This window comes from Hemiscyllium ocellatum, chromosome 17 (genome assembly GCF_020745735.1).
Source record: "Hemiscyllium ocellatum isolate sHemOce1 chromosome 17, sHemOce1.pat.X.cur, whole genome shotgun sequence".
Taxonomy (NCBI): domain Eukaryota; kingdom Metazoa; phylum Chordata; class Chondrichthyes; order Orectolobiformes; family Hemiscylliidae; genus Hemiscyllium; species Hemiscyllium ocellatum.
The window spans coordinates 71958685-71986511 of record NC_083417.1 but is presented as its reverse complement, the minus strand read 5'-3'; the positions used below and the strand labels follow the sequence as shown (position 1 = coordinate 71986511).

At 45.9% G+C, this 27827-nt stretch overlaps 1 protein-coding gene across 1 annotated transcript; it reads left to right on the top strand.

The window, feature by feature from the left end:
- The first annotated feature begins 226 nt into the window (after positions 1-226).
- On the top strand, positions 227-26997 carry LOC132823811 (rano class II histocompatibility antigen, A beta chain-like). The gene is made up of 4 exons (XM_060837856.1): positions 227-300; positions 758-1039; positions 2533-2623; positions 26967-26997. Exons 1-3 carry the CDS (start codon positions 285-287, stop codon positions 2619-2621), a joined length of 387 nt encoding a protein of 128 aa, XP_060693839.1. The 5' UTR covers positions 227-284; the 3' UTR covers positions 2622-2623; positions 26967-26997.
- The last annotated feature ends 830 nt before the right edge of the window (positions 26998-27827 follow it).

Sequence of the window (27827 nt, the reverse complement as noted above, 5' to 3'; positions counted from 1 at the left end):
CAACATTACGGGTGCACATTGCACTTGCGCCTTGTTGTCCTTAGTGGAGACAGTGTTGCCTGGGTGAAGTGGCGCAACACGTTTTGCCTCCTTGACAGCGGTGAGATTACTTGAGCTCGCTTCCAACCAGTCTTGTGTCTTCCCCTGTTTGTTCTCAACGGCCTTGTGTGCAGTGCCATGGATAGTGTCCCTGAGAAAGTCTGCGGAGCATCTCATTGGACTTGGACTTGGGTTTGAGACTTTGATGGGACCAATTATAATTCAATACAAACTATGGATTGAGAATGTCTCGTGGAAAAAGTAAGTATTTAATAGATTCTGGATTGCCTGTGTCCGGTTGAACCAGTGATTGTTCAATGGACAACAGACTGAGGGTGTCTGATCGAACCGCTTTTTTTTAGTATGGACTCTGACTTTGTCTGATTTGACCACTGTTAATCCAATGCAGACTCTGAACTGTGTGTGTAGAGTATTTATCTCGTCCAACATATTCAGTGGCTGCCCATTCTGACATGGTTTTGTCCACTCTATTTATCTCCACGTTTTATCCGAATGCAAAGGAAGGGGAGGTTTAACAAATGTCCATCGATCCTAACTTTCAGAACTGAAACTTTAGTTGTTCGCATTAATAGGTTGATTAAAAAAAATTCCCTCCAAAATTCAAGAAATGCCTGTGCCTTTTAACAGGCTGTTCAGTCCACTGTCCAATTCACACACAACTTCCGATGTTGATTTATTGATTGTTATTGTGTTCCAGTGCCGCCAACCCCGCTGAAGATAACCCGCCAGTACTCGCCCTTCCTCGCTCTCCTCTGCACAACAGCTGGCTTCTTCCCGGGGCAGTTTGAACTCGTGTGGTATAAAAATCTCTCCGAAATCACGTCTGGCGTCAACATCAGGAAAATGCTGAACGAAGAGGGTTTATTTCACGTTTCCAGCGAGCTCAGTCTTCCGGAGAAGGGGTCAGTCTACACCTGCCAGATTTCTCACATCACACTCAGCGTCCCGGCAAACATCAGCGACAAAATTCCGAACCACGGTAAGGGTCACCGGTTTTCCCTTTTTGATATACAGAGGAACCTAATATCTGTCATCAATATTAAAAATACAAGAGTCCATTCCGTTCCCGGATGCTTGGCACTTCAGCCAACGTTAAAAACAGATTTGAAGTGTTACGAAGCCGTCAGTTCAAAATTTACCACAAACAGAAACCGGCCTGCACTGCATCTGCACTGTGTCCGGGAACCAGCATGTCTGTGGCCAGTTTCCTCGTCTGACGCGAGGTTTCATCCACAAAACTGATGATAAACACTTTCTTGCTCTCGCTCTCAGTCTGTCTTTCTCTCTCTCTTTCTCTCTCTCTCCAATTCACTCTTGGTCTTATTGGAAAAATCAAAGTTACTTTTCTCTCTATATTCACCTCCCACTTTCTTGTCCTCCTTATCTCCCGTTTCCAGCGAGCTCAGTCTTCCGGAGAGGGGGTCAGTCTACACCTGTCAGATTTCTCACATCGCACTCAGCGTCCCGGCAAATATCAGCTACACGGTTCCAAACCATGGTAAGGGCGATGGGTTTTCAGGATTGCTTTAATCACGATCTTTGTTATATCCTGGAACCCACGGCGGGATTTCTGTCTACACTAATCTTCAATATTAAAATTACAAGGGTCCGGTCCATTCCCGCATACTTGGGCCTCCAGCCGAAATCAAACTTGACGCCAATATTTTAAAGTATTGCTTAACCGTCAGCTCAAAATGACCACAAACTGCATTCAATCCGCGCCAGGTTCGGGGTTAGCAGATCCTGAAGAAGGGCTCCTGCCCGAAACGTCGATTCTCCTGCTCCTTGGATGCTGCTTGACCTGCTGCGCTTTTCCAGCAACAGGTTTTCAGCTGTTAGCAGATAATACCCAGTTCCCCTATCTGACACGCGGTTTCATCCCTAAAGATAATAACTCAGTCCTAAGCGAATATTTATCCTACCAATCCACACGACAGAATCAAATGATCTGCTCACTCTCACATTGCCTTTTGGGAAACCGTATGCAAAATGGTCACATTTATTACAGCGGCGAGCACACTTTGAGTCGTTCCTTGGCTTTAAAGGGGCCTGAACGGCGCTATGTAAATGCCAGCTTTCTCTTTTCCGTTGATTGCGTATTGTTACCATCGAGCACTGCATTAGAAATTAACGCGAGGATGAGAATTAGCTTTAGCTCCCGTTTAGCAGTGTCAGTGATCAGATCCAATAAAAGACCGAGGGTAGATTATTCTTGGGGTTCCTTGATACACACAATATTCAGTGAAAACTCCGCGGAACTCATGGAGAAAGGTTCTGAGCATTTTAATTCTGCCCCTCAGTTGTATTGAAGTAAACTCATAAGCGCACAGTCCTGTGTCTAACACACTGGTTGTACTCAGTTCCCTCTCGGTTGTTCTCACTCCCTTTAAAGACATACACACTAACATCCTGCGTCTCCTTTCCGTCTCTAATTGTTTCTCTATATTTCCTCATTGAATCTCTATCCTTCAGTTGGCCGATTCCACACCATTAACATCTTCCGTTTGATTTTGGGGATCGGAATGGTGGTGTTGGGGACCGCCTTACTGTGGATCATTTAAAGGTAAGGGGATCATTTGTTGCTTGCATCATTGTAACTAGATTAAAGGACTTTTTTTAATGCAGGAAACAAAATATATCATCCTTCATTAGTGACATTCGGTATCTGCACGGATGGATGCGCGAGACATTGGCTGACCCTTTACTTTCTTATCAATTCAGTACATACTGTAAGAAAAGAATGAACCCTATCACTGAATGCTGACGTGTCGTTCAGTGCTAACACCCACCTCGCACTCACTGTGTCACAGGACACCAGGTGAAGTCCTGACCAGGGAGCTTAAGATTTCACATAAACCTGTTGGACTGTAAGTCGGTGTCGTGCGACTTGTCCCCCCAATCCAACCGCCACCACCACATCACCACTGTCACCTGACACTTCAATTTCTCCTTGCTGTCTCTTACACATGCAGCACCCGTTTACAGTATCATCATTCAGACCGTGTTGCTATCGCAATCATTTCTCAGTCGTTGTTCATTGCATGGGGATCTCACACTCACTTATCCAGTAAACATCCCTTAATTAGAGCTGTGCCCAACAAGCAGCTCTCCCTCTCTCCCTCGCCTAACCACCATTCACCCACACGCACCTTAATCTTTCACTGCCTGCGTCTCGTACAGTGATATCTCTAATTATGAGCATCCACAGATTTTATTTTCGGTTTTTTAGTAGTTCAGGTGCACTGTGCATCGCAAATCTCACTTCGAGTTACTGCCCCTATCTCTAAACTATTTCATACTCACACCACGCTCTAACTCATATACCTATCTCTGTTACTCTTTCGCACATTACTCTCTTCTCATACACACATGCATAGCGATAGACACACGCACACAGTTTCTCTCCCTCTCTTACATAACGCGTACACTAGTCCCACATTCACTGTTATTTATGCAGCCAGTCTGGGATGTAAACAACACCATTGCTCTCTTCAGCAGAAAAGAAGCGAATCGGCCAACCGGTCATTGTTCTTTCATGTTGCGAAATTGTATCTGTTCAATAAAGCGTAAAAATATTCCTCGCATCGACATCCAAAGACAATTTCTAAGTGGAACAGCGATGATACAATTAAAAATTATGAACGTTTGAAAACATTGCATTGCCTGTTAAACCTAATACTTGTTCGTACATATCGGGTAAACTGCGGTGTATTTTCTGCATATTACCTTCGTTCTCGCTACTTTTCGGCAACTTGTTCAAATTACTGAGCAAGAGTTCCAATGTCAATAATACGTTAATAATATGTTTTTTTTTCCATGTCTGGTTGACATACATTATCTGTCTGGCTACCAGACCCAGTACTGGCACAGACCCCGCACTGTCACAGATCCAGTACTGATACAGACCCAGCACTGTCTCAGACGCAGTACTGATACAGACCCCGCACTGTCTCAGACCCAGTACTGATACAGACCCCGCACTGTCACAGATCGAGTACTGATACAGACCCAGCACTGTCTCAGACCCAGTACTGATACAGATGCTGCAGTGTCACATATCCAGTAGAGTGTTGAGATTCTGATCGCCGAGCTGGGAATTTGTGTTGCAGACGTTTCGTCCCCTGTCTAGGTGACATACTCAGTGCTTGGGAGCCTCCGGTGAAGCGCTTCTGTGATGTTTCCTCCGGCATTTATCGTGGTTTGAATCTGTCGCTTTCGGTTGTCAGTTGCTGTCCGTTGCAGTGGCCGGTTATATTGGGTCCAGGTCGATGTGTTTGTTGATAGAATCTGTGGGTGAGTGCCATGCCTCTAGGAATTCCCTGGCTGTTCTCTGTTTAGCTTGTCCTATAATAGTAGTGTTGTTCCAGTCGAACTCATGTTGCGTGTCATTTGCGTGTGTGGCTACTAAGGATAGCTGGTTGTGTCGTTTCGTGGCTAGTTGGTGTTCATGGATACGAATTGTTAGCTGTCTTCCTGTTTGTCCTGTGTAGTGTTTTGTGCAGTCCTTGCATGAGATTTTGTACTCTACGTTGTTTTTGCTCATGCTGGGTATGACAAACAGGAAGACAGCTAACGATCCGTACCCATGAACACCAACTAGCCACGAAACGACACAACCAGCTATCCTTAGTAGTCACACACGTGGATGACAATCAACATGAGGTCAACTGGGACAACACTACTATTATAGGACAAGCCAAACAGAAAACAGCCAGGGAATTCCTAGAGGCATGGTACTCACCCACTCTACCATCACAGATCCAGTTCCGCTACAGACCCTTCACTGTCACAGATCCAGTACTGGTACAGACTCCTAACTGTCACTGATCCAGTACTGGTACAGACCCTGCACTGTCGCAGACACAGTACTGGTACGGACTCCACACTGTCACAGACCCAATACTGGCACAGACCCTGTACTGGTACAGACACCACATTGTTGCAGACCCACTACTGGTACAGACTCCAGAATGTCACAGACCCAGTACTGGTCCAGACCCCGCACTGTCCCAGATGCACTACTGGTACAGACCCCACACTGTCACAGACCCAATACTAGTGTAGACCCCACACTGTCAAAGACCCAGTACTGGCACAGACCCGGCACTGTCGCAGACACTGTACTGGTACTTACTCCACACTGTCGCGAACCTACTACTGGCACAGACTCCCCAGTGTCACAGACACAGTACTGGTACCGACAGCACTGACTCAGACCCAGTAGGAACGGATCCCTCACTATCACAGACCCAGTGCTGGTACAGGTCCTGCACTGCTGCAGACCCAGTACTGGTACAGACTCCACACTGTCGCAGACCCAGTACTGGTACAGACTCCATAATGTCACAGACCAAGTACTGGTACAGACTCGGCAGTGCGTCAGACCCAGTACTGGTCGAGTCCCCGCACTGTCATAGATCAAATACTGGTACAGGCTCCACACTGTCACAGACCCAGTACTTGTAATGACCCCATACTGTCACAGATGCAGTACCGGTACAGGCCCAACACTGTTGCAGACCCACTACTGGTACAGACACCACACTGTCACAAAACCAATACTCGTACAAACACCTCACTGTCACACACCCAGTACTGGTACAGACCCCTCACTGTCACAGACCCAGTACGAGTACAGACTCCACACTGTCAGAGACCCAGTATTGGGACAGACTCCACCATGTTACAGACACAGTACTGGTACAGACTCTGCACGGACTCAGACACAGTACTGGTACAAACCCTGCACTGTCACAAAAACAATACTAGTACAGACACCTCACTGTCACACGCCAGTACTGGTACAGACACCTCACTGTCAGAGACCCAGTACTGGTACAGATACCGTACTGTCACAGATCCAGTTCTGCTACAGACTCTTCACTGTCACAGATCCAGTACTCGTCCAAACCTGCACTGTCACAGACCCAATACTGGTACTGATCCCGAACTGTCACTGGTCCAGTACTGATACAGACCCTGCACTGTCACTGATCCAGTACTGGTACAAACCCCACACTGTCACAGACCCAGTGCTAGTACAGACCCCACACCGTCAGAGACCTGTACTGGTACATACACCACACTGTCACACACCCAGTACTGGTACAGGCTCCGCACTGTCACACATCTAGTACTGGTACAGACCCTGCACTATCACAGACCCAGTACTGGTACAGACCCTGCAGTGTCACAGACCCAATTCTGGTACAGACCCCTCACTCTCACACATCCAGTACGGGCACAGACACCGTACTGTCACAGACGCAGTACTGGTTCAGACCCCTAACTGTCACAGACCCAGTACTGGTACAGATCCCGCAGTGTCACAGACCCAGTACTGGTACAGACTCCACACTGTCAGAGACCCAATACTGGTACAGACTCCGCACTGTCACATATCCAGTACAGATACAGCCCCACACCGACACTGACCCAGTACTGGTACAGACCCTGCACTGTCACAGGCACAGTACTGGTACAGACTCCACACAGTCACAGGCCCAGTACTGGTACAGAATCCATATTGTCACATACCCGGTACAGTTACAGACCCCACACCGACACAGAACCAGTACTAGTACAGACCCAATACTGTCGCAGACCTACTACTGTTACAGACTCCACACTATCGCATACCAAGTACTGGTACAGGCTCCACACAGTCACAGAGCCAGCTCTGGTACAGACTCCACACTGTCACAGACCCAGTAAGAGTACAGACCCCGCACTGTCACAGACCCAGTAAGAGTACAGACCCCGCACTGTCACAGACCCAGTACTGGTGCAGACTCCACACAGTCACAGACCCAGTACTGCTACAGACCCTCATTGACACAGACACAGTACTGGTACAGCCTCCACACTGTCACAGAGCCAGCTCTGGTACAGACTCCACACTGTCACAGACCCAGTAAGAGTACAGATCCTGCACTGTCGCAGAACCAGTACTGGTGCAGACACCACACTGTCACAGACCAAGTGCAGATACAGACCCCACACCAACAGACTCAGTACTGGCACAGACCCCTAACTGTCACAGACCCAGTACTGGTACAGAACCCGCACTGTCACAGACCCAGGACTGGTACAGACTCCACACTGTCAGAAACCCAGTAATTGTACAGACTCCACACTGACACATACCAGTATAGATACAGACCCCACACCGACACAGACCCAGTACTGGTACAGTCTCTATACTCTCACAGGCGCAGACCTGCTACCGATCCCGCACTGTCAGAGACCCAGTACTGGTACAGACTCCACACTCTCACATACCCAGTGCTGGTACAGACCCCTCACTGTCACAGACCCAGTACAGATACAGACCGCACACCGACACTGACCCAGTACTGGTACAGATCCCGCACTGTCATAGACGCAGTGCGGAATGGATCCCGCACTGTCAGAGACCCAGTACTGGTAGAGACACCGTACTGTCACAGACGCAGCACTGGTGCAGACACCACACTGTCACAGACCCAGTACTGGTACAGAGTCAACACTGTCACATACCCAGTACTGGTACAGACCCTCCACATTGTCGCAGACCCACTACTGCTACAGACTCCACAATGTCACAGACACCGTACTGGTACAATCTCTGCACTGCTGCAGACCCAGTAATGGTACAGACCCCGCACTGTCATAGACCAAATACCGGTACAGACCCCGCACTGTCACAAACCCAGTACTGGTACAGACCCCTCACTGCCACAGATCCGGTACTGGTGCAGACTCCACACTGTCACAGACCCAGTACTGGTACAGACACGTCACTGACACAGGCTCAGTACTGGTGCAGACTCCACACTGTCACTGATCCAGTAGTGGTATAGGCTCTACACAGGCACAGTACTGGTACAGCCTCCACACTGTCACAGAGCCAGCACTGGTACAGACTCCACACTGTCACAAGCCCAGCACTGGTACAGACTCTGCACTGTCACAGAACCAGTACTGGTACAGACCCAGCACTGTCGCAGACCTTCTACTGTTACAGACTCTACATTGTCACAGACCCAGTACTGGTACCGACCCCTCTCTGGCAGAGACACAGTACTGGTATAGACCCCATGTTGTCACATACCCAGTACAGTTACAGACCCCACATCGACACAGACCCAGTACTGGTACAGACCCCTCACTGCCACAGATCCGGTACTGGTACAGACTCCACACTGTCGCAGACGCACTACTGGTACAGAATCCACAATGTCACAGATCCAGTACTAGTACAGATCCGCACAATCACATACCCAATACTGGTACAGACCTGATACTGTCACTGATCCAGTACTGTCACAGACCCCGCACTGTCACAGACCCAGCATTGGTACAGACCCCACAGTGTCACAGACCCAGTACTGGTACAGACCCTGCACTGTCACAGACTCAGTACTGGTGCAGACACCACACTGTCACAGACCAAGTGCAGATACAGACCCCACACCAAAAGACGCAGTACTGGTACAGACCCCTAACTGTCACAGACCCAGTACTGGTACAGACCCCGCAGTGTCACAGACCCAGTACTGGTACAGACCCCTCACTATCACAGACCCAGGACTGGTACAGACTCCACACTGTCAGAAACCCAGTAATTGTACAGACTCCACACTGTCACATACCAGTATAGATACAGACCCCACACCGACACAGACCCAGTACTGGTACAGTCTCTATACTCTCACAGGCGCAGAACTGCTACCGATCCTGCACTGTCAGAGACCCAGTACTGGTACAGACCCAGCACTGTCGCAGACCCAGTACTGGTACAGGCTCCACACTCTCACATACCCAGTGATGGTACAGACCCCTCACTGTCACAGACCCAGTACAGATACAGACCGCACACCGACACTGACCCAGTACTGGTACAGACCCCACACTGTCATAGACGCAGTGCGGAACAGATCCCGCACTGTCAGAGACCCAGTACTGGTACAGACACCGTACTGTCACAGACGTAGCACTGGTGCAGACACCACACTGTAGCAGACACAGTATTGGTACAGACTCCACACTGTCACAGGCCCAGTACTGGTACAGACTCCACACTGTTACAGGCCCAGTACTGGTACAGACTCTGCACTGTCACAGACCCAGTACTGGTACAGACTCCACACTGTCACAGACCCAGTACTGGTACAAACCCCGCACTATCACAGATCCAGCACTGGTAATGACCCCGCACTGTCTGAAACCTCGCACTGGTACAGACCCTTCACTATCACAGATCCAGTTCTCGTACCGACCCCACACTGTCGGAGATCTAGTACTGGTACCACCACGCACTGTCATAGACCCTACACTGTCACAGACTCAGTAATGGTGCAGACACCATACTGTCACAGATGCAGTACTCGTACAGATTCCGCAGTGTCACAGACCTAGTACTGGTACAGACCCCTCACTGTCACAGACCCAGGACTGGTACACACTCCACACTGTCACAGACCCAGTACTGGTACAGACCCCTCACTGTCACAGACCCAGGACTGGTACACACTCCACACTGTCAGAGACCCAGTACTGGTACAGACTCTACACTGTCACATGCCCAGTACAGATACAGTCCCCACACCGACACAGACCCAGTACTGGTACAGTCTCTATACTCTCACAGATGCAGTCCTGCTACCGATCCCGCACTGTCAGAGACCCAGCACTGGTGCAGACCCCACTCTGTCACAGACCCAGTTCTGGTACAGACCCAGCACTGTCGCAGACCCAGTACTGGTACAGACTCCACACTGTTGCAGACCCAGTACAGATACAGACCTCACACCGACACTGACCCAGCACTGGTACAGACTCTGCACTGTCACAGACACAGTGCGGTACAGATCCCACACTGTCAGAGACCCAGTACTGCTACAGACACCGTACTGTCACAGACGCAGCATTGGTGCAGACACCACACTGACACAGACCCAGTACTGGTACAGACTCCACACTGGTAGAGACACAGTGCGGTACAGATCCCACACTGTCAGAGACCCAGTACTGCTACAGACACCGCACTGTCACAGATGCACTACTGGTACAGACCCCACACTGTCACAGACCCAGTACCATGCAGACCCCACACTCTCACAGACCCAGTACTGGTACAAACCCCGCACTATCACTGATCCAGTACTGCTACAGACCCTACCCTGTCACAGATCCAGTACTGGTACAGACCCCACACTGTCACAGACCCAGTACTGGTACAGACCCCACACTGTCAGAGACCCAGTACTGGTAATGACCCCATACTGTCAGAAACCCCGCACTGGTATAGACCCCTCACTGTTACAGACCCAGTTCTAGTACCGACCTCACACTCTCAGAGATCTAGTACTGGTACGGACCCCACGCTGTCACAGACCCTACACTGTCACAGACCCAGTACTGGGTACAGGCCCCCCACTCTGTCACAAACCCAGTACTAGTACAGATCCCGTATGTCACTGACACATTACTGGTAGAGATAACATTTAAATAGTGGAATAGATGGAACTGGCTCATGATCCCATGTTAATTTCATTTCAAGTGCAGCTAAATGAAACTAATGTGCCAGTACCATATCTTATCAAGTATTCACATTCTGAGCAGTTGAAATTACCCAGATTTGGATTTCCAGTTTGGAGCATCTTATTCATCAGACATCACAGTGTGTGGTGACAACACAGAATTTTCTCTGAAGCCAGTTTGGTCCATTACAGAATCTTAACTTGTTGGTTACTGGTCAGTTATGAATGCATAAGCCAAAGAAAAATATTGTGCTTTTAGAATCGACCTGCAGAGCTAAAGGTTTAGTCTGTTCTTGTTTACAGTGTACCTCCAAATAGTTTGGATTACATTGCATGGCATGTTTCATATTATTGATTTCGAGAGTGTGTTGCTGGAAAAGCACAGCAGGTCTGGCAGCATCTGAGGAGCAGGAGAATCGACGTTTCAGGCATAATCCCTTCACCACCATTCCTGATGAAGGTTTTCCTGCTCCTCGGATGCTGCCTGACCTACTGTGCTTTTCCAGCACCACATTCTTGATTCTGATCTACAGCCCTCACTTTCTCCTCCTTCGTATTATTGGTGTACCAGATTTAAACTCTTCAGTAACCTTCACCCAGTCGATTATCCTATGAGTCCCATTCTTTCCTCCTAGTGTGATACCCTCAGCATGATACCATCGTCAGGAGATAGAATGTTTGTTGTGTCATATTATAGGCTTTTGTGCGGTTCCTTTTAAAGAAAACTGTCATTTTTTAAAATCTATTCTCCAAGTTTAAACAAATCGATCTGATGACTGCATATGTCATCCAGTCCGGTTTATATCTTATACAGCATTTCACTACACTTTTAATAAAGACTTAGTCTGCTAAGTGTCGTTGATGCTCTGTATTACTAAGTTATTTGCCCTGGGTCTTCTTCAGTTGTCATATCAATTCGTTGCTAGAAACTTAAGTATTTAGTTTCCTGATCCAAAAGGTCCTTCCTCATGCTGATTTATAAATAATCCTTTCATAGACCTTTCTATCTGGTAATGTGTTTCCATAAACTTTTGAGATGTAATCTAGCTAAACCAGTTGTCATATCCACTGACTTGGGCACTTTAACATAATTCATTGTATATTCCCTTTCTTCCCCATTCCTTGCTCCGAGTTTCCTATTCTTCACTAACAATTCCATAAAGCACAGTCTCCTTTCACTGTTTATTGCTGTTCATTCCTTTTACATGCTCTAGGTGATGGGTACAAGTTCACGTTTAACAAAACCTGTGTGGTCTGAAAAAGCTTTTACATGATGCATTTCCTGTCTGGGATACTTCTATTCGGTTTTCTTTACTCTATTGCTCAGCGCTGAGCTTTGTGTGATTGCCATTTATTGATTTCAGATTAGCTGAGTGAGACCATAAGTTATGATTGCTAGTTTCAGTGATAAAGAAAAAAATCTTCTGCAATTAACTTCTAAATTATGTAGTCATACAGCATTGAGACAGACTCTGCAGTCTAAACCAAACTAAATTAGCCCCACCTGCCTGCTCCTGCAAACCGTTTGTATTCACGTGCTTATCAAAGTGTCTTTTAAACATTGTAACTGCGCCCACATCCATCACTTGCGCAGAAAGTTAATTCCACACACGAACCAGATTCTGTGTAAAAATGTTGTCCCCCACGTCTTTTTTTCAATCTCCCTCCTCTTACCTTAAAAATATACACCTTCCCCTTGTCTTAAAATCCTCTGTTCTAGGGAAAAATACCTACCATTAATCCTAAGAATATTCTTCATGGTTTTATGAATCTCTACGAGGTCACATCTCAATCCCAAATTCGTTCTCATTCCTGGTGCATCTACCTCCAAGGCCCACTAACCATATGCTGCAGTATGGCCCCAAATCTGCTATCCCTAATATTTCTACTATTAATGTTGAGTGGATAAAGATGGATAGGTTTTTGACTAGTAAGTGAATCAAAGGTTCTGGGGAGTAGACGAGAGAATAAGGTTGAGGAAAATATCTGCCATGATCAAATGGTGGGCAAGGTTGATGAACCGATTAGCCTAAATCCGTCCCTAAGGTCTTATGGTGCAGAATCCTACCCGCCTCTCAGATGCAACTGACTGTATTTAACCAAAAGAGAAAATGCTGGAAAATCTCAGCAGGTCTGACAGCATCTGTAAGGAGACAAAAGAGCTGATGTTTCGAGTCTGACCCTTTGTCAAAGCTTTTATGCTTTTATGACTGTATTTAACCTTGGACTAAAACCTGGTGACAACCAATCAGTATTAGAACATACAACATAGAAAAATACAGCGCAGTACAGACCCTTTGGCCCTCGATGTTGCGCCGACCCAAGCCCACCTAACCTACACTAGCCCACTATCCTCCATATGCCTATCCAATGCCCGTTTAAATACCCATAAAGAGGGAGAGTTCACCATTGCTGCTGGCAGGGCATTCTATGAACTCATGACTCGCTGAGTAAAGAATCTACCCCTAACATCTGTTCTATACCTACCTCCCTCAATTTAAAGCTATGCCCCCTCGTAATAGCTGACTCCATACGTGGAAAAAGGTTCTCATTGTCAATCCTATCTAACCCCTAATCATCTTGTACACCTCTATCAAGTCACCCCTAAACCTTCCTTTCTCCAATGAAAACATCCCCAAGTGCCTCAGCCTTTCCTCATACGATCTTCCTACCATGCCAGGCAACATCCTGGTAAACCTCCTCTGCACTCGTTCCAATGCCTCCACATCCTTCCTATAGTATGGCGACCAAAACTGCACACAATACTCCAGATGAGGCCGCACCAGAGTCTTATACAACTGCATCATGACCTCAGGACTCCGGAACTCAATTCCTCTACCAATAAAGCCCAGTACACCATATGCCTTCCTCACAGCACTATTTACCTGGGTGGCAACTTTCAGAGATCTGTGTACATGGACACCAAGATCCCTCTGCTCATCCACACTACCAAGTAGCCTACCATTAGCCCAGTAATCCATCTTCTTGTTACTACTACCAAAGTGAATGACTTCACACTTAGCTACATTGAATTCCATCTGCCACCTTTCTGCCCAGCTCTGCAACCTATCTATATCCCGCTGTAACCTGCCACATCCTTCTTCACTGTCCACAACTCCACCGACCTTTGTGTCATCCGCAAACTTGCTCACCCAGCTTTCAAGCCCCTCCTCTAGATCATTTATAAAGATGACAAACAGCAACGGTCCCAAAACAGATCCCTGTGGTACACCGCTAGTAACTGCACTCCAAGATGAACCTAGTCCATCAACTACTACCCTCTGTCTCCTTCCAGCCAGCCAATTCCTAATCCAAACCTCTAATGCACCCTTAATGCCATACCTCCGTAGTTTTTGCATTAGCCTACCATGGGGTACCTTATCGAACGCCTTGCTAAAATCCATATACACCACATCTACTGCTTTACCCTCATCCACCTCCTTAGTCACCTTCTCAAAGAACTCAATAAGGTTTGTGAGGCACGACCTGCCCTTCACAAAACCATGCTGACTATCCTTGATCACATTATTCCTATCCAGATGTTCATAAATCTTATCCCTTACAATTCTCTCTAAGACTTTGCCCACAACAGAAGTGAGACTCACTGGCCTATAGTTACTCGGGCTGGCCCTACTCCCCTTCTTGAACAAGGGGACCACATTCGCTATCCTCCAGTCTTCTGGTACTATTCCCGTTGACAAGGACGACATAAAAATCACAGCCAATGGCTCTGCTATCTCCTCCCTAGCTTCCCAGAGGATCCTAGGGTAAATGCCATCCGGCCCAGGAGACTTATCTATTTTCATCCTTTCCAGTATTCCCAAAACCTCCTCCCTACATACTTCAAGGCCATCCATTCTAATCACTTGTGACTCAATATTCACACCAGCAACAGAGTCCCGTTCCTGAGTGAATACTGACGAAAAGAATTTACACCTTTGGCAGATCTTTTGATTTTTATTAAAATTAATTAGCATGTTTACACCTTCCCAACCAAACTAGGATGCTATGTATTACTTTGAATGTGAAAGCACTATATGTATATATAACTACGATATTCTTGTGCTGTTATCTACAATCTCTATCCATGCTGTAATAGCTGACGATAACCCTCCTCTATCATTTTTTCTCTGCTGGTATGTCATGTTGAAAATTAACAGAATGTTGGTGTGGTATCTTCTGGAGTATTGTGTGCAGTTCTTTTTGCCCTGTTATAGGAAGGATATTATTCAACTGGAGAGGGTTCAAGAAAGATTTGCCAGGATGTGACTGGAAATGGATGGTTTGAGATATAAAAATAGACTGGTAAGGCTGGAGTTAGGAGATTGAGGGCTGACATCATTGGGGTTTATAAAATCATGAGGGGCATAGATAAAGTGAATGGCAAGAGTCTTTTCTCTAGGATGGGTGAGTTCAATACTAGGAGGCATATTTTTCAGGTGAGACAAGAAAGATTTAAAAGGACACGAGGGGCAATTTTATTACACAGAGAGTGGTTTGTTTGTGAAACAAACTGCCAGAGAAAGTGATGTATAAAGATAGAGTGACAGCATTTAAAAGACATTGGTTAAGTACATGAATAAGAAACATTTGGAGGGATATCGGTCAAGTGCAGGCAGGTGGAACTAGTTTAATTTGTGGAGCTAGTTAGACCCAACGGTCTGAATCCAAGCTGTATGACTACAAGAATCTATGAATCCAGAAGATTTTTCAAAGGGAAACTGACACCAGGTGACCGCAACATGAATTTGTTTATTATCTTAATGCAACAAAATGTCTCAAGGTGATTTGAAAGATAACTAAAAGATGCTTGACATAGATTTATCTAAGGCATACTTAGTTTAGAAGACCTAAGACTTGTTCCAAGAATTGGAGTTGAAAAGTGTGGCGCTGGAAAAAAACACAGCAGGTCAGGCAGGAGAGTCAACATTTTGGGCATAAGCCCTTCATTAGGAATGTAGAGAGAGAAAGGGGCTGAGAGATAAAGGGGTGGGATTGGGGCTTGGAGGACGGTAGGTGGAATGGTGATTGGTGAATGCAAGTAGGAGGTAATTGTGATAGGTTTGTGGGGACGGTGGAATGGATAGGAGGAAAGGAAGATGAACAGATAGGTAAGATCAAGAGGGAAGTACCAAGTTGGAGGGTGGATCTAGGATGAGCTGGGTGGTGGGGAGATTTGGAAGCCGGGGAAGTCAACGTTCATGTAGGCTGTAGGTTCCCAAGGCAGATGATGAGGCATTCTTCCTCCAGTTGGTTGATGGTTTTGATTTGGCAGTGGAGAAGGCCCAGGATTTGCATGTCCTTGGGGGAGTGTGAGGGAGAGTTGAAATGGTTGGCCACAGGAACGTGCAGTTGCTTGGTGCAAGTGACCGGAGATATTCCCTGATCTACTCTGTTAGTTGGTTTTCTGTCTCCCTGATGTAGAGGACACCACATTGAGAGCAATGATGCAGTAAATAAAGTGATTTGCAGGAATATCTCTATCAGATTTGAAATGATGCTTCAGGCCTTGGCAGAGGTTATGGGAGAGCAGTTGGTGCAGGTTTTGCACTTCGTGCCGTAGCGGGGAAGGTGTCGGCTGTAGAGGGTGGGTCGGTTGAGAACGCAGATGGGACTGGGAGGGAAATATATTTTTAGTGTTGGGCTTTGACTGTAGATGGCAAAAATGGCTGAGGATAAAGCACTGTATCTGGAGATTTGTGGGTGAATGTGAGGACTGGGGGTTTTTATTCCTGTGGTTGGGGGTTTGGGGTTTGAGAGTGGAGGCATGGAAAGTGAAGGAGATTTGATGGCATTGTTGACCATGTAGGAGGGGTAATTGCAGTCACTGAAATAGGACGACATCTGGGAAGTCTTGGAGTGGAATTGCTCCTCCTGGGAGCAAATGCAGCAAATGCAAAAGAATTGGGAGTAAGAGATGGTGTTTTTATAGGAGGGTGTGTGGGAGGTGTAGATAAACTAGCTGTGGGAGTGGGTGGGTTTGAAATAGATGTCAGTGTTGAGTCGGTCACCGGAAATGGAGATGGAGAGGTCCAGGAAGGGGACTGAGGTCTCAGAGATGGTCCATATGAATTTGAGGTCAGGGTGAGAGGTGTTGGTGAAGTTGATGAACTGTTCAGTCACCTCGTGGGAGCACAATACAGTCATCAATGTTGCAGAGGAAAAGGTGGGGAATGGTGGCATTGTAACTGCAGAAGATGGACTGTTCCACATAGCCTGCAAAGAGGCAGGCATGGCTGGAGCCCATGTGGGTACCCACGGCTACACCTCTTGTCCATAGGTTGTGGGAGGATTCAAATGAGAAATTGTTGAAGGTGAGAACCAGATCCACTAATCGAATGAGAGCGTTGGTGGGGGGAGGCGGTTTGGGTTGGAGGCAGAGGGAGAAACAGGGCTTTTTTATGCTTTCGTCATAGAGGATGGAGGTGTACATGGACTGGATGTCTGTAGTGAATATGAGGTGTTTGGGGCCAAGAAATCAAAAGTCATTGAGAAGGTGGAAGGTGAGTTTGGTGTCCTGGACATATGTGGAGACTTTATGGACCAAGGGGATAGGATGGAATTGAGATATGAGGAGATATGTTCGGTGGGGCAGGGCTAGGCAGAGACAATTGATCGACTGGGATAATCAGGTTCGTAGATTTTGGCTAAGAGATAGAACCGGGCACTGCAGGGTTGGAGCACTATGAGGTTGGAGGCTGTGGATGGGAGATCCCCTGAGGTGATGAGGTTGTAGATGATGGCTTGGTGTGGAAGGTGGGGTCGTGGTGAAGGGTCCATTAGGAAGAGGTGTCAGCAAGTTGGCATCAAGCTTCAGCGAAGTAGAGGTCAGTGTGCCATGCAGCCACTGCGGTCCCCCACCCGACCTTGCCCACTGGTTTGGTGGTGAGGTTGGGGTTGGAGTGGAGGGAGTGGAGGGCTGTGAGAGTGACAAGTTGGAGTGGATGAGAAGGGGTGGACAGGCTGAGGCGGTAAGCGGTAAATTTAAACCAGTATCCAAAAGACATAACTAAAGGCAAGGGAGTGGGGGTCCATAGGTTCGGGAGCGATTTTGTTAGGATATCCCAGAGATTGCAACTCAGCCTGCTGAAGTCAGGGGCTGCACTGGACAAATGAAGAAAATCAGAGCTGCTCAAAACACTAGGTATTGGTAGATGTTCAGATCCTGGAGTCTCCTATACTATTGCGATTAGAAAGAAAAAGTGTGGTGACATCATAGACTGAAAAATCAGCGATGTTACGTTATAGAGTCATACAGTCCAACCAGTCCATGCCGACCATAATCTCCAACGAAACTAGCCCCACTTGTTAGTTGCTGCAGGCTCTGGACACACTGGTCCATCTCCCACTTTTCATTACAGGTCTAGTGGAGCAGAGCAGGTGCTCAAAACTGAGATGTATTCAGACTATCAGGAGGTATGGAAAGAGGCATGAGAGAGACACTAGCTCCCCTCTCCTGGAGTCTGTGTGTCTGCACCTTTTTAAAAAAATATTTGTTCATGAGGTTTGGAAGTCAGTGCCAAGGCTGGCAGTTGTGGCTCATATTTAATTACCTCTTGGAATGAATGTCTTGTGAGGACCATTTCAGAGGGGCAGATACATACAACATAGAAAAATACAGCGCAGTATAGGTCTTTTGGCCTTCGATGTTGTGCTGATCCAAGCCCACCTAACCTACACTAGCCCACTATCCTCCATATGCCTATCCAATGCCCGTTTAAATACCCGTAAAGAGGGAGAGTTCACCACTGCTACTGGCAGGGCATTCCATGAACTCACACTCGCTGAGTAAAGAATCTACCCCTAACATCTGTCCTATACCTACCTCCCTCAATTTAAAGCTATGCCCCCTCATAACAGCTGACTCCATACGTGGAAAAAGGTTCTCATTGTCAATCCTATCTAAACTCCTAATCATCTTGTACACCTCTATCAAGTCATCCCTAAACCTTCTTTTCTCCAATGAAAACATCCCCAAGTGCCTCAGCCTTTCCTCATATGATCTTCCTACCATACCAGGCAACATCATGGTAAACCTCCTCTGTACCCGTTACAGTGCCTCCACATCCTTCCTATAGTTTGGCGACCAAAACTGCACACAATACTCCAGATGCACACGGATTTAATTTGATGATAACTTTTTAAAAAATCATGTCACGTTAGACTAGCGACATATTTCTTGCGCACAGAGTTATGCACCAGCTGAAATACTTCAGGACAACGGTCCAGCCCCAGTGGAAAACAGATGTTGCTGGAAAAGCTCAGCGGATCTCACGGCATCTGCGGACAGGTCATTTCAGGTCCAGTCGCCCCTTCCTGAGAATTGATAGCGAGCAGGAAAAACTTGGTGACATGCAGAAGATGGAGATTTGGGGTGTTTGAGGGGGGGGGGGGGGAACAGATGTGGAAGGGGGTAAAAAGTGAACGGCAGGCAGGAGCAGAGCCCGAAGAGAGACTAGAACAGTTGGGAAAACAAAGGAATGGGTAACGATCGGTCTGGGAGAATGAATAGCTACTAACGGGGTCAACTAGTGGCTAACAATGGGTTTTGTATCATAGCAGACCATGTGATAACAAGACTTGGTATGTGGGGATTAGGCTAGGACATGGCAGAAGATGCCTCAGGCCCTAAAATTGTTCAACTCAATATTGAGTCCAAACATTTGTAGAATCGAGCAGTCATTTATTCCACAGTCTCCAGTAACCTGACCCTCCTGGTCTTGGATTCTGCCCATCCAGGTGCTGTGTCACATTTGCAATGGGTACTGCAGTTTTGTAAAGGGACGTGCAATCCCCACTGTACCTTTCACAGTTAGATCAGTAAGGTGCATCACTTCTAAACCATCATGTTGCGTAATTATACCTTCTGTTATTGAATTGTCTTGTAAAACCTGTTTTATTTTCGGTGGTGTAAGGGCGGCTCATGTTTGAAAGACACAAAATGGCCGACAAGGGTTCGATAGAATGAGACAGTCTGTTCAAGCTTTAAGACACAAAATGATAGATTCCAGTCTCGTTCATAAAGGCATATTGTCCCAGTACGTGAACAACACCAGTTAGAACAGTCCACGAACCAACCAACTTAACTTATTAATCAGCTGTGAAAACAACAGATATAGTTTTTTTAAAAATAATTGTTTGTTTATTTGCACTTATTCACAATTTTAAGAAATAGGTTCGAGTTAAAGATGCTTCAGATAATCGTAGAGATAGATTTCAACATAAGCATAGATACATGTACAACCAAAGTATAACAGAAGCATTAGGGGAAAACATTTAAACAAAGATGTAAATGTTAATTCGTCTCAAGAAATGTTTTCTCTTATCTTTCAAAAGATGCCTAATACACCCTGAATGAAATAGATTGGCTGAAAGTTATTAATCACAAAGTGCTAACAGTAGAAGTAGGTATATAACTTTACACTTTGGAACTAACGTATAACAGAAATTAATATTATGAATACTATAGCAGTTTGTTAAAACCAACTGTCATTTATATAGATAGATGGAGCAGTGGAAAATACTATGAATAACAGAATTACAGCAGTCCTTAGAGATAAGCAAGTCTGGGACATACTAGAGGAGTTTAACCAGTAACTTTGGAATGTTAATTAATAGGATGCACAGAAAGATTCCAAGGCCTGAAGAATACAATGTCTGTTAAATGCCATGAGATCATGGCAACCTGAAGCTATCATAGGAATGCCCATCATTGATTAGCTGTTTGACGGGATTGGGCATATGGAATAAAGAGAAAGACATTGTGACCATGCTGAATGTGATCATTGTAACACAATGTATAAAAATACTATATTTCACTGTAAAGATTTGAATGCATCATTGATCTCTCCTCCAACCTGAACCAAAGATTAGGGGAATAATTGTGTTCTCACATCGAGGCCAGATTTTTGGAAGATTCTTTAGCACTCTCCCTCATTAACATGTTTCTGCTTGAATAAAACTCTGTCACTTGCCTGAATTCTGCCTGCCTCCTGAGTCTTTGTCCCTGGTCGGTTGTGGGGGGCGGGGATGGGGGTTGTTTGGGGGAGGTGGGGGTATGCTCCAACAAGTGGATAGTTTGCTTTTCTTTCCCCATCTTTCTTAGTCCTTTCTCATTAGCTATTTGGCCCCTTCAGCCAATTGCCACATAGCCTCTCATTTAGCTCTGCAACTGACTCCAGCAAACTCCCCATTAATTGATGCAATTATTAAAATGTATCTCAGTTCAAATATTCCTAACCAGTAAGAAAATTGCCCAGCTGGCAGGAGAGCTGAATCTAAGATAATCCATTCAGGAATATCTAAGGTTAAATGTGGACACAACACATTTTCAGGGAAGTTTGTATAATATGACTTTTGGGTGCTTTGTGGAATATGGTCAGCCAAATGCTTTGAATCTTGCAATAAGAGGTTCATAGAAGATATGCTTGTTTACTATAGTTATACTTAGTTAAATATGTGTTAGCATAACCAATCCAAATCATATCTATCCTCCAGGAATAGTTAGTTCTTAGCACATTTACCCAATGTCTTTTTTCCTTTCCTCCTGAACCTAGTAGGTTTTCAAACCTTTGGTGAATAGATCCAATTTCAAATTATTTAGAAAATTTGTGTCCTGAGGAAGGATCACTCAAATTGAAACATTAACTCTGATTTCTCTGCACAGGTGCTGCCAGATGTGCTGAGCTTTTCCAGTAATTGCTGTTTTAGTTTCTGTTGTTTGATTTACACCTTTGGCAGATCTTTTGATTTTTATTAAAATTAATTAGCATGTTTACACCTCCCCAACCAAACTAGGATGCTATGTATTACTTTGAATGTGAAAGCACTATATGTATATATAACTACGATATTCTTGTGCTGTTATCTCAAATCTCTATGCATGCTGTAATAGCTGACGATAACCCTCCTCTATCATTTTATCTCTGCTGGAATGTCATGTTGAAAATTTACAGAGTGTTGGTGTGGTATCTTCTGGAGTATTGTGTGCAGTTCTTTTTGCCCTGTTATAGGAAGGATATTATTCAACTGGAGAGGGTTCAGGAAAGATTTGCCAGGATGTGACTGGAAATGGATGGTTTGAGATATAAAAATAGACTGGTAAGGCTGGAGTGTAGGGGATTGAGGGCTGACCTCATTGGAGTTTATAAAATCATGAGGGGCATAGATAAAGTGAATGGCAAGAGTCTTTTCTCTAGGATGGGTGAGTTCAATACTAGGAGGCATATTTTTCAGGTGAGACAAGAAAGATTTAAAAGGACACAAGGGGCAATTTTATTACACAGAGAGTGGTTTGTTTGTGAAACAATCTGCCAGAGAAAGTGATGTATAAAGATAGAGTGACAGCATTTAAAAGACATTGGTTAAGTACATGAATAAGAAACATTTGGAGGGATATCGGTCAAGTGCAGGCAGGTGGAACTAGTTTAATTTGTGGAGCTAGTTAGACCCAACGGTCTGAATCCAAGCTGTATGACTACATGAATCTATGAATCTAGAAGATTTTTCAAAGGGAAACTGACACCAGGTGACAACAACATGAATTTGTTTGTTATCTTATTGCAACAAAATGTCTCAAGGTGATTTGAAAGATAACTAAAAAGATGCTTGACATAGATTTATCTAAGGCATACTTAGTTTAGAAGACCTAAGACTTGTTCCAAGAATTGGAGTTGAAAAGTGTGGTGCTGGAAAAAAACACAGCCGGTCAGGCAGGAGAGTCAACATTTTGGGCATAAGCCCTTCATTAGGAATGTAGAGAGGGAAGGGGGCTGAGAGATAAAGGGGTGGGATTGGGGCTTGGAGGACGGTAAGTGGAATGGTGATTGGTGAATGCAAGTAGGAGGTAATTGTGATAGGTTTGTGGGGACGGTGGAATGGATGGGAGGAAAGGAAGATGAACAGGTAGGTAAGATCAAGAGGGAAGTACCAAGTTGGAGGTTGGATCTAGGATGAGCTGGGTGGTGGGGAGATTTAGAAGCTGGTGACGTCAACGTTCATGTAGGCTGTAGGTTCCCAAGGCAGATGATGAGGCATTCTTCCTCCAGTTGGTCAGTGGTTTTGATTTGGCATTGGAGGAGGCCCAGGATTTGCATGTCCTTGGGGGAGTGTGAGGGAGAGTTGAAATGGTTGGCCACAGGACTGTGCAGTTGTTTGGTGCAAGTGACCAGAGATATTCCCTGATCTGCTCTGTGAGTTGGTTTTCTGTCTCCCTGATGTAGAGGACACCACATTGAGAGCAATGATGCAGTAAATAAAGTGATTTGCAGGAATATCTCTATCAGATTTGAAATGATGCTTCAGGCCTTGGCAGAGGTTATGGGAGAGCAGTTGGTGCAGGTTTTGCACTTCGTGCCGTAGCGGGGAAGGTGTCGGCTGTAGAGGGTGGGTCGGTTGAGAACGCAGATAGGACTGGGAGGGAAATATATTTTTAGTGTTGGGCTTTGACTGTAGATGGCAAAAATGGCTGAGGATAAAGCACTGTATCTGGAGATTTGTGGGTGAATGCGAGGACTGGGGGTTTTTATTCCTGTGGTTGGGGGTTTGGGGTTTGAGAGTGGAGGCATGGAAAGTGAAGGAGATTTGATGGCATTGTTGACCATGTAGGAGGGGTAATTGCAGTCACTGAAATAGGACGACATCTGGGAAGTCTTGGAGTGGAATTGCTCCTCCTGGGAGCAAATGCAGCAAATGCAAAAGAATTGGGAGTAAGAGATGGTGTTTTTATAGGAGGGTGTGTGGGAGGTGTAGATAAACTAGCTGTGGGAGTGGGTGGGTTTGAAATAGATGTCAGTGTTGAGTCGGTCACCGGAAATGGAGATGGAGAGGTCCAGGAAGGGGACTGAGGTCTCAGAGATGGTCCATATGAATTTGAGGTCAGGGTGAGAGGTGTTGGTGAAGTTGATGAACTGTTCAGTCACCTCGTGGGAGCACAATACAGTCATCAATGTTGCAGAGGAAAAGGTGGGGAATGGTGGCATTGTAACTGCAGAAGATGGACTGTTCCACATAGCCTGCAAAGAGGCAGGCATGGCTGGAGCCCATGTGGGTACCCACGGCTACACCTCATGTCCATAGGATGTGGGAGGATTCAAATGAGAAATTGTTGAAGGTGAGAACCAGATCCACTAATCGAATGAGAGCGTTGGTGGGGGGAGGCTGTTTGGGTTGGAGGCAGAGGGAGAAACAGGGCTTTTTTATGCTTTCGTCATAGAGGATGGAGGTGTATGTGGACTGGATGTCTATAGTGAATATGAGGTGTTTGGGGCCAAGAAATCAAAAGTCATTGAGAAGGTGGAAGGTGAGGGTGGTGTCCTGGACATATGTGGAGAGTTCATGGACCAAGTGGACAGGACGGAATTGAGATATGAGGAGATATGTTCGGTGGGGCAGGGCTAGGCAGAGACAATTGGTCGACTGGGATAATCAGGTTCGTAGATTTTGGCTAAGAGATAGAACCGGGCACTGCAGGGTTGGAGCACTATGAGGTTGGAGGCTGTGGATGGGAGATCCCCTGAGGTGATGAGGTTGTAGATGATGGCTTGGTGTGGAAGGTGGGGTCGTGGTGAAGGGTCCATTAGGAAGAGGTGTCAGCAAGTTGGCATCAAGCTTCAGCGAGGTAGAGGTCAGTGTGCCATGCAGCCACTGCAGTCCCCCACCCGCCCTTGCCCACTGGTTTGATGGTGATGTTGGGGTTGGAGTGGAGGGAGTGGAGGGCTGTGAGAGTGAGAGGTTGGAGTGGATGAGAAGGGGTGGACAGGCTGAGGCGGTCGATATGTAAGTGGTGGATTTAAACCAGCATCTAAAAGACATAACTAAAGGCAAGGGAGTGGGGGTCCATAGGTTCGGGAGCGATTTTGTTAGGATATCCCAGAGATTGCAACTCAGCCTGCTGAAGTCAGGGGCTGCACTGGACAAATGAAGAAAATCAGAGCTGCTCAAAACACTAGGTATTGGTAGATGTTCAGATCCTGGAGTCTCCTATACTATTGCGATTAGAAAGAAAAAGTGTGGTGACATCATAGACTGAAAAATCAGCGATGTTACGTTATAGAGTCATACAGTCCAACCAGTCCATGCCGACCATAATCTCCAACGAAACTAGCCCCACTTGTTAGTTGCTGCAGGCTCTGGACACACTGGTCCATCTCCCACTTTTCATTACAGGTCTAGTGGAGCAGAGCAGGTGCTCAAAACTGAGATGTATTCAGACTATCAGGAGGTATGGAAAGAGGCATGAGAGAGACACTAGCTCCCCTCTCCTGGAGTCTGTGTGTCTGCACCTTTTTAAAAAAATATTTGTTCATGAGGTTTGGAAGTCAGTGCCAAGGCTGGCAGTTGTGGCTCATATTTAATTACCTCTTGGAATGAATGTCTTGTGAGGACCATTTCAGAGGGGCAGATACATACAACATAGAAAAATACAGCGCAGTTCAGGTCTTTTGGCCTTCGATGTTGCGCCGATCCAAGCCCACCTAACCTACACTAGCCCACTATCCTCCATATGCCTATCCAATGCCCGTTTAAATACCCGTAAAGAGGGAGAGTTCACCACTGCTACTGGCAGGGCATTCCATGAACTCACACTCGCTGAGTAAAGAATCTACCCCTAACATCTGTCCTATACCTACCTCCCTCAATTTAAAGCTATGCCCCCTCATAATAGCTGACTCCATACGTGGAAAAAGGTTCTCATTGTCAATCCTATCTAAACTCCTAATCATCTTGTACACCTCTATCAAGTCATCCCTAAACCTTCTTTTCTCCAATGAAAACATCCCCAAGTGCCTCAGCCTTTCCTCATATGATCTTCCTACCATACCAGGCAACATCCTGGTAAACCTCCTCTGTACCCGTTACAGTGCCTCCACATCCTTCCTATAGTATGGCGACCAAAACTGCACACAATACTCCAGATGCAGCTGCACCAGAGTCTTATACAACTGCAACATGACCTCACGACTCCGGAACTCAATTCCTCTACCAATAAAAGCCAGTACGCCATATGCCTTCTTCACAGCACTATTTACCTGGGGTGGCAACTTTCAGAGATCTGTGTACATGGACACCAAGATCCCTCTGCTCATCCATACTACCAAGTATGTGACGATTAGCACAGTACTCCATCTTCATGTTACTCTTACCAAAGTGAATCACTTCACACTAACCTATATTGAACTCCGTTTGCCAACTTTCTGCAGCCTATCTATATCCCGCTGTAACCTGCCACATCCTTCCTTACTGTCAACAACTCCACCAACTTTTGTATCATCTGCAAACTTGCTCACCCAACCTTCTAGCCTCTCCTCCAGGTCATTTATAAAAATGACAAACAGCAATGGTCCCAAAACAGATCCTTGTGGAACACTGCTAGGAACTGCACTCCAAGATGAACATTTACCATCAACTACTACCCTCTGTCTTCTTCCAGCCAGCCAATTCCAAATCCAAACCTCTAACGCACCCTCAATGTCATACCTCCGTATTTTTTGCAGTAGCCTACTATGGGGAACCTTATCAAACGCCTTACTAAAATCCATTTACACCACATCTACTGCTTTACCCTCGTCCACCTCCTTAGTCACCTTCTCAAAGAATTCAATTAGGTTTGTGAGGCACGACCTGCCCTTCACAAAACCAAGCTGGCTATCCTTGATCACATTATTCCTGTCCAGATGTTCAGAAATCCTATCCCTTACAATTCTCTTTAAGACTTTGCCCACAACAGAAGTGAGACTCACCGGCCAATAGTTGCTAGGGTTATCCCTACTCCCCTTCTTGAACAAGAGAATCACATTTGCTATCCTCCAGTCTTCTGGCACTATTCCTGTAGACAATGAGGACATAAAACTCAAGGCTCTGCAATCTCCTCCCTAGCTTCCCAGAGAATCCTAGGATAAGTGCCATCAGGCCCAGGGGACTTATCTATATTGTTGGAGTGACTTGACCAAATCGTCATTGTTAGGAAGGAACAGAAATGTTGTTCTTGCATACTGAAATTAAAGCTAACATTGCATAGTCTTCCTAACTGCTCACTGCTCCTCATCTACCTCACATTCCATTCCATATGCACATAACTTAATTCTTCCCCTAACTGAGAATTATTAATGCCTTCTGAAGAAACCTCGATGTAATGCAGTGACAGAGCTGTCTCAATTAATCAATGAAATTACATAACGTCGGGGGTTTGCAGCAACACCTACAAGCAGGAGCTGGACGGAAATCTCACACCCGCTCAGATGTAGATTCTGACAATGAACCGACAGCGCAATATCTGCGGCGCATCTTTTAAGAAATAAGTTTGAACGTCGTTGTTTTTAACAAAATGAATAACGAAATTTCGAGTTAACCCGCTTCATTTTCGACCTGTTTTCTTGTTAACAGTCACATACCTAATGTCATCAACTGCTCGCACATTGGCTCGGAGGTATTGTTTCGGGGGCGGTGTGGAAAGCGGCGGGTCGAATTGTACACAGCTTTGACCAAGGTTCAGTTAGACTCGAAACGCCAGCTCTTTTCTCTTCGTTCAGATGCTGCTGAGATTTTCCAGCGTTTTCTCTTTTTGGTTTCGAATTGTACACATCTTTTTGCATTAAATAAAGGTTAATTGGAACGAATGAACATTTGCAATTTTCAGCTCTGATGCCTAACACGGATTTAATTTGATGATAACTTTTTTAAAAATCATGCCACGTTAGACTAGCGACACATTTCTTGCGCACAGAGTTATGCACCAGCTGAAATACTTCGGGACAACGGTCCAGCTCCAGTGGAAAATAGATGTTGCTGGAAAAGCTCAGCGGATCTCACGGCATCTGCGGACAGGTCATTTCAGGTCCAGTCGCCCCTTCCTGAGAATTGATAGCGAGCAGGAAAAACTTGGTGACATGCAGAAGATGGAGATTTGGGGTGTTTGAGGGGGAGGGGGTGGAGCAGATGTGGAAGGGGGTAAGAAGTGAACGGCAGGCAGGAGCAGAGCCCGAAGAGAGACTAGAACAGTTGAGCAAACAAAGGAATGGGTAACGATCGGTCTGGGAGAATGAATAGCTACTAACGGGGTCAACTAGTGGCTAACAATGGGTTTTGTATCATAGCAGACCATGTGATAACAAGAGATAATAAGATAACAAGAGATAAGAGATAATAATATGTGGGGATTGGGCTAGGACATGGCAGAAGATGCCTCAGGCCCTAAAATTGTTCAACTCAATATTGAGTCCAAACATTTGTAGAATCGAGCAGTCA

Bases quoted from the DNA above. Each gene is read 5' to 3' on its own strand.
- LOC132823811 (XM_060837856.1), top strand. The intron at 1,040-2,532 runs GTAAGGGTCACC...TCTATCCTTCAG, and splicing joins CGACAAAATTCCGAACCACG to TTGGCCGATTCCACACCATT.